Raw genomic sequence first — 7,471 nt, 5'->3', positions numbered from 1 at the left:
ACCTTAGCATCTTTTATGAGGTTAACCATTTATAGGAGCTAATGATGCAATTATAAAACCTACGGCACCGATAAATGACACATGGACGTAAAAATGGCACTTGCATGAAAATAACAGTGTGTTAAAGATATCGACGAAAACAGCTTATAGTAAAAAACAAAGTGGCAAAAACAGTTTAACGGGATTAAATTTATTTTTCAGGAATATGAATAATGAACTTGTACATGTTAATGATTTAGGAACAGAAATTGAGAAGAAAAGCTCTCACAGTGATTGACATGCTTTATTATTCCAAAAAAGTATACATTAAAACACAAATATGTACTCAAGGTGTATATACTCGTACTGACTGTTGCAGTGATTCAAATATCTGCGAGATATTTTTGTGTTCGTTCTTACCATTTTCTTTAAAACTGCATCAAAAACTTTGTATCGGAAGAAAAAGATAAAGTACATTAATAGTTTCTTCCTTCAAAATAGTCTTTAAAAATATGTAAATAACTTTGCGTCAGAGTAAGATTGTTGAGTATCTTTGTCAGAAATCCATCTTTAAGAGGAGAGATTGTTGAATATTACATTAACATTGTATCAATAGAAATTGTTGAATATCTTTGTCCAAAATCCCTCTTCAAGAACACGTTAAGAGCTCTGTATCGAAGGGAAACGATTAAGAATTTTCATACAAAATATAATTTAGTAAAGTTCGGTAGCCTTGTATCTGAGTGATATTACTGAGTTTCTTCGCTAAAAGTCGTATTTCAAATACATTAATAATTTCGTATGAGAGCGAAATTATTACGTTATTTCGTTTCAAGCTCTCTTTAAAAGCATATTATCAACTTTGTATTGAGAAAAATATGGTTTCTTCGTCTGAGAATCCCCTTTAAAAGTACTATAAACATCTCCGTATCTGAGTGAGATTGTCAAGCATTTTTATCCGAAATGTTTTAGAGATATGTTGATGGGTGTCTTCGTCCAAAACCTCTTTAAAAATGCGTTAATAACTATTTACCGGAATAAATTGTCTTAAATGTATATGTCTTATGTAAAAAGTACACAATGTAATAATAAGCAGACAGAATGTGTTATTAACGATGTAATATTTATCCGTTACTAGCTAGGTTCACAAAACGCTCAATGTTTATTGCGTATAATACTTTGCGCAAACGTTAGAAAAACTCTAATTCCAAAATGGATCACAATCCAAAGAATTGTTTCTTCATACAAAATGGTCAGAATATTTTAACACATTCGTTAAAGTAATTACAGGAAAGTTAAATTTTCTTTTACAAAAATAAAAAAAAAATGTTCTTTTTAATTTCGCAAATTGGGGAGAAGTTTCAGCCTAAAACTAGTAACCACGACAAAACCGAGGACACTTAATTATCATACATTATTTCTTAATGATTCTTGCTTGTAATAATTGGTTTTGTCGTCTTTCATTCACTCAAATCTCTTTCTTCCTATAACTCTTTCCACCCATTTTATTCAGGCTTTTTACGCTGATTTAAAGAAAACAAATGTCAGAAAAATAGACCTATTGACCTGCCATACTGGTGGGTATGTAGTTAGTTATTTATTTTTGCGCAAAACTATTCGAGGACTATCTGTGCTGATTATTCCTAATTTTAACGTGACAGACTATAAGTAGGGCGGTTCGTTAATACTTTCCATCGAATAGTGAGATCTGACTATAACTCTCATAATTCGATCCGGATATAATGAAAAATCGTTAAAACAGTTAGATTTATTACTATTGGGAAAGCGCTTGACTCACTGAGTGGAATCGATTTCATACAAGTGATTTACTTGATATGTTAAACTACTATGGAAGACTTTAATATATATGTACATGTCGCCATATGCATTATAAACCATTAGTTTAATTTATAACACAAAAGATTCCGAAACTTTTGTGTTGAAACTGCCTCCTCACAAAAACAATAAAAAAAAATGTATTACAAATGTTATGTTTTTGTTCTTTACTTTATTATGTGAACTTTTAAAAAACATAGAGGTTCATGTCTACTCAGGTTCCGAATTATTAGTAACTACAACATGAACAATTCCTCGTGTTTGACTCTTAATTATCCATTTGTTTCTTATCGAAATTGTTCCGTTTCATATAAAACCAATTACTTTGTAACCAATTACTCGAGCTAGTTTTTGATATCGTCAACTAGTTGCTAGTAAATACATTCTTTGAGCTAGAGTCTGCGTGCTCGTACGTATCCTCTGAAGATCTAGCTATTTCTTGTACTGTTATAGCTATCCGGACCAGTCCTTTTTCTTCGAGAATATCCTGGATAGAACATAAGCGGTCCTGTTTAACAAATAAAACAAAACATTAATACAATGTAATTCTTTTTTTGTTTCCTATGACGAATAATGCAAAGTTCTTTAAATAAAGGCAGGTGATTTGCATATTTGTCTTAGTAATTGGACTTACTATCAAACAGTTTAAAAGCACATTTCTGAATACATACAATAACAACGAAGTGTTGTGTTTGTCAGGTTCTCTTTTTTATAAAATAAGTTTTTTCTTGTGCTACTTCAGTATTTGTTAATAGCGAATAAGTAGGTGAACAACTAAAAACCACACAAAATATAAATAAGCTGGATGAACAAATATGTTAAACCATTATATATGTTATTTTCTCGCACACTTCTCTCTTTATGCAATAATACTAAATTCTATCAAACACATAAACACACACATTGTGTTTTAAATTTACAAAGAAAAATGAGAATTGTCAATAATTATTAGAAACGAACGAGATGGTTTTTTATTACTTCTAATTTACTCCAGTAATTAATTTTTGTGGTGGTTCTCATACATATATATTTTTTATTTTAGCTGAATAATATGATTTTGAACCTGCGAGTCGCGCGTTATTTATTCTTTTTCTTACACACAACTGCTTCTGAAAGCTTTTCTTCACACTGGAGCCAGATGAAGGGTGGTTAATTGTCCGAAACGTTATTTTAACGTTCGCCATCAAATTTGATTTAATTTGGCGACTGTTCTACTTTGTTTTCTTCCACATACTGTAATATCTTTGTCTACACATTTCTTTTATTACCAAAGAAACAAAATGTAGCCATGAAATAAGCATGTTTGTTTTGTTTTGAATTTCGTGCAAAGCTACAAGAGGGCTATCTGTGCTAGCCGTCCCTAATTAAACAGTGTAAGACTAGAAGGAACGGCTCGGTGCAGTGGGCTAACAACCTGCTCACTTAAATACTTGTTGAAGAATCCGCAAACGATTGCGGCCCTATGTTCCTAGATGGAATCTAATGGTGATAACTAACTAAGACTAGAAGGAAGGCAGTTAGTCATCATCACCCACCGCCAACTCTTGGACTACTCTTTTACCAACAAATAGTGAGATTGATCGTTGCATTATAATATTGTATTCAGCATCATACAATTAACAGTAATAATAAACACGTAGCCATTTTGCCTTCAGAAGCCTTAAACTACCTCTAATTTGTAATAAAAAATAATTTTCTTATTAATTTAACGTTACGCTATACAAGAATTAGCCACTCATAATTTTCAACCGGGAGGTAAAAGCGAGAGCAGCTAAAACAGCACCACCAGTCACTTCTTGGCTAATCTAGCCAAAGAGTAGAATTTGATTGTTACTTTTACACGCATCCAAGGCTCCAAATTGCGGTTTCTAGCCAATATGCTGTCTGCAATCAGATATATATTCTATATTTTCCATGTACTAGAAACAGTAATTAATATTATATTTGTTTCATAATATAATTATGAATTACGTCGTATCAAGAAAACTGATACGGAAAAAAAACTTTTAAAAAGTCGTGTACTTTTTCTCTAACGCAACTTAATATGATTAGCATTTGGTAACAAGAGGAAGAAATGTTGGTTAAAACTATTAACAAAATAACTGAAACAGTTGTATTAGGACTTAACTTTCTAACATTTAAACAATGATGTATGGGATCTTGGAGCATCTCGCTGGAATCCCATTTTGTGACAAGTTGCATTATGTTTTCATAATGTATTTTTAGCAAATTACACTTGACAATTATCAATATTGTACAACCAACGTAACAGAGTTGAAAAAAAATCCTTTTCACCAGAAGAGGGATGTGAGGTTAGCGGTGAATGAATTAAAATTCAATTTCGACAGCATGAAAACTCATGAACTTCAGGATTTTTTTTAATAGGGAATAATTCTCTATAGACTTCCTTGATTCAACACTACAACATGATGGTATATAACCAATGAAATGAAAAAGTCACAGGAACGTTTCAACGAACACTACAGAAACGTCACAAGTGATATATATGGCAAAACTACACGAGGGCTATCTGGGCTAGTCGTCCATAATTTAGCAGTGTAAGACTAAGAGGGAAGGCAGCTAGTCATCACTACCCACCGCCAACTCTTGAGCTACTCTTTTACAAATGAATAATGGGATTGACCGTAACATTATAACACCTCCATGGCTTAAAGAGTAATCATGTTTGATGTGACAGGGGTTTGAACCTGCGACCCTCAAACTGCGAGTCGAGCACCCTAACCACCTACCAAACCCAGGCCGAGGGTGACGGAATTACATAAGTTCGTAACGATATGTATGGAATACATACACACACAGTTTACAGTAAAAAAAATCTGAATTAATTTCCAGTTGCAAGTTGTTTTTAAAAACCCTCTAGTCAGACTTGATCTACAATTGTCACAAGGAAAACATCAAAACATTCTGGAGGTATTGCACAGTCTAATAATTTATATATAAACAACTGCATCAATACTAAACGACGATCTTAACGAGCTTTACATGATACAATATTAATATATGTGTCACTAGGGATCGTTTATTTGCTGAATCTCGCGCAGAGCTACTCGAAGGTTATCTACGTCTGCCCTCTCTAACATAGAAGTGACAAACTAGAGGAAATGTAGATATAAAATATCACCCACAAACAACTCGTGGACAACGTTTTACTAATGAAAAATAGGATCGAATTTTATATTATAACGTCCCCATGGCTTAAAGGGCAAAAACTATCGACGACAGGATTCGAACTCACCCTAAACAACCACTAATACCAGGTATTCACTACAGGTAGATGTGCAGATACCCCCCTCGCAGATATTTATATATTTAAAAAGACTAGTGAATACAACTAGTGCAGTGTAACATACATACAGCTAGTGACAGCACTAAAGATGCCCCAGAGTATTTTTGTAAAACCAGTTCCTAAAACGGTTACTGACAGATTATTAGAAATATAGTTATTCAAATGTGCCCTTCTATGAGATTAAATAAAGATCTGTAATAAACAGACTTCACGTATAATTGAGAACCTTGGCAAAAATAAAGTACTTTTAAAACACGTGCCAAGTGATAAGAAGAAGGTTTAGAACGAACTGTGCATATGTATTTTAAGCCTAAATAAGTCGAGAAAGCCAATAAAAATTGTATTTAGTGTAATGTTTATTTTTTAGGATGTTACATGTAGATTAAGTACTTTTTGTGTGAAATAATTCTTCTGTGTTCTCTTTAGTTCTTTGTTCTGTATGCGTAATTTTGTATATGTTCATTAAACGTGTTTTGATGTCCTTATATCTTTGGCATCCTTTATAGTTTGCTGTGTGTTGCTGTTTGCAGCTATAGCAATGAGTTTCTGTGTTTTCTCTTGGTCAGTTTGCGTTTCTGTGTTCTCCCTTCACATCTTATACAGCATGGGAGAGCTTGGCATGTGGCTACCACATTTCCATAACGTTGGCAGTTGTAACACTGGGTTACAACTCTTGTTTGTTTGTTGAATTTCACAAAGCTACATGAAGACTACAACTGGCACCATGAGAGACTTGTACTGTCTCGTTCAGTTCCAGTGACCCACCCAGTTTCATATTCTAAGTTGGGTGCCATATAGTATTGGCGTAAAAAATATAAACAGAAAAAGTTTTGTGCTAGTTTGATTGTGTTAAGTGAGCACACACCCCCATTGGAAAATCATGCATATGCACCAGCAAATAATAACAAATTATTTAAAAAAATGTGTAGTTATTAATTCAATTTGCTGATTTAGTAATAGACCTACATAAATTATTCATTTAAGACTATATTTTTGTTATATATCTCCATTCAATAATAGTATAATCTTACAACACATTTCTGTTTAACCACAAAATTTAAATTTCTTTAATGCCTTCAACCTAATAGTTTCTGTCTACTAATAATATAGTTTCCTACTTGTTATTCATTTAGAACATGGTTTGACCCTTTGGCTCAATCTATTATTGTACAGCTTTTAAACAAATTTAATTTAAAACCTCATGATTTATCCTATAAGTTACCACAGCATACCTTATTATAGCTCATTTTTATCACTAATTTCAGTCTATTTTCTTATTGCTCTATTGCTTAAAAATGTTGTTTTGGTATCAGTTAAAACCTATTAATGATCTGGATTTCAGAAAAATGTTTTCAACGATTTTGATTTTAATCTATTAATGAAGTAATATCCTAACAACTTTATTGAAAACCTGAAAATCTGTCACTTAGGGTAATATGCACATAACCCTAAGCTCATTCACAAAATAATAACACAGGTATAACTTCTTACAGATTTCATCTATCTCAAAACTTTTGTATAAAACATTTCTATTACTTTTCTAAGATTCTTATTAAACAATTTTAGATCACAGAACATTATAAACTTGTGTTGTTTAATTTCAAATCTTAAAGCATTTTGTACAGTGTATTTGATTGTAGATAACCACAAAGCTACACTATGGGTTATTTCTGGTATCTCATGAGTATCAAAACCAGGTTTCTACCATTATAAATTTGCAGATGACTTACCACTGGGAGGCATGAGCAGAACTACTCTATAAGCAAAATCTACAAAATATATCATATAAGGATCATTATGAAATCGTTCCATCCTAATAAGATGCTAACCTCAAAAAGTAAGTTTTCAACTTACTAAGCCCCAAATGGTAGTAGCTTTTTTTTTTAATTCTTGCTTTTATTTCAATTAATTTTTCTTCTTTACTTTAAAGAGCAATCATCTTCCCACAACTGTGTGAAGGCAGTGAAGTGTAATATAGATGTGGGACATTGTTGGCTTGAGCACCCACATCTCACTCTCCTAATTTATATATCTGTTACTACTCTTTTATTTCTTATGTAAGACTGGTGAATGGAGGTTAAGACTGATAGACTGTGTACCCCCACCACAATGTGGGTCCTACTTCTTCAGTCACCTCCAAAACCTAAGGTACATTTTATAATCCCACATTATAGTTTGTACCCTGGGATCTTTTGAATTAGTGCAGCATTTTTTGTTTACTTTATTTTTGTTTCAGCTTGTTTTTAAGTTATGACAAACTAATACAATTAGTGAGAAGTGTGGATTTGTTGTTTTTAACACAGTCCTTTCTTGTGATTTTGTTTACTTTATCAAAATGTACTGATTTTT

At 32.4% G+C, this 7,471-nt stretch overlaps 1 protein-coding gene across 11 annotated transcripts in view; it reads right to left on the bottom strand.

Annotated features, from left to right (window-relative positions):
- Positions 1-257: 257 nt before the first annotated feature.
- Positions 258-7,471, bottom strand: part of LOC143241036 (leucine-rich repeat and calponin homology domain-containing protein 1-like) — a 57,648-nt gene continuing 50,434 nt past the window's right edge. For 4 of the 11 annotated variants that reach the window (XM_076484482.1, XM_076484486.1, XM_076484487.1 and 1 more), the window contains exon 17: positions 259-2,323. In XM_076484482.1, the coding sequence (XP_076340597.1) occupies positions 2,180-2,323 (144 nt within the window). In that variant the 3' untranslated portion in view covers positions 259-2,179. Of the gene's footprint in view, positions 2,324-7,471 lie in introns of all 11 variants that reach the window. The other 7 variants (XM_076484479.1, XM_076484480.1, XM_076484481.1 and 4 more) reach the window with 4 other exon arrangements.

Source organism: Tachypleus tridentatus, chromosome 13, assembly GCF_004210375.1.
Source record: "Tachypleus tridentatus isolate NWPU-2018 chromosome 13, ASM421037v1, whole genome shotgun sequence".
NCBI lineage: Eukaryota > Metazoa > Arthropoda > Merostomata > Xiphosura > Limulidae > Tachypleus > Tachypleus tridentatus.
Note: the sequence above shows the minus strand (reverse complement) of the source record. Positions and strands in the feature narration are given on the sequence as shown.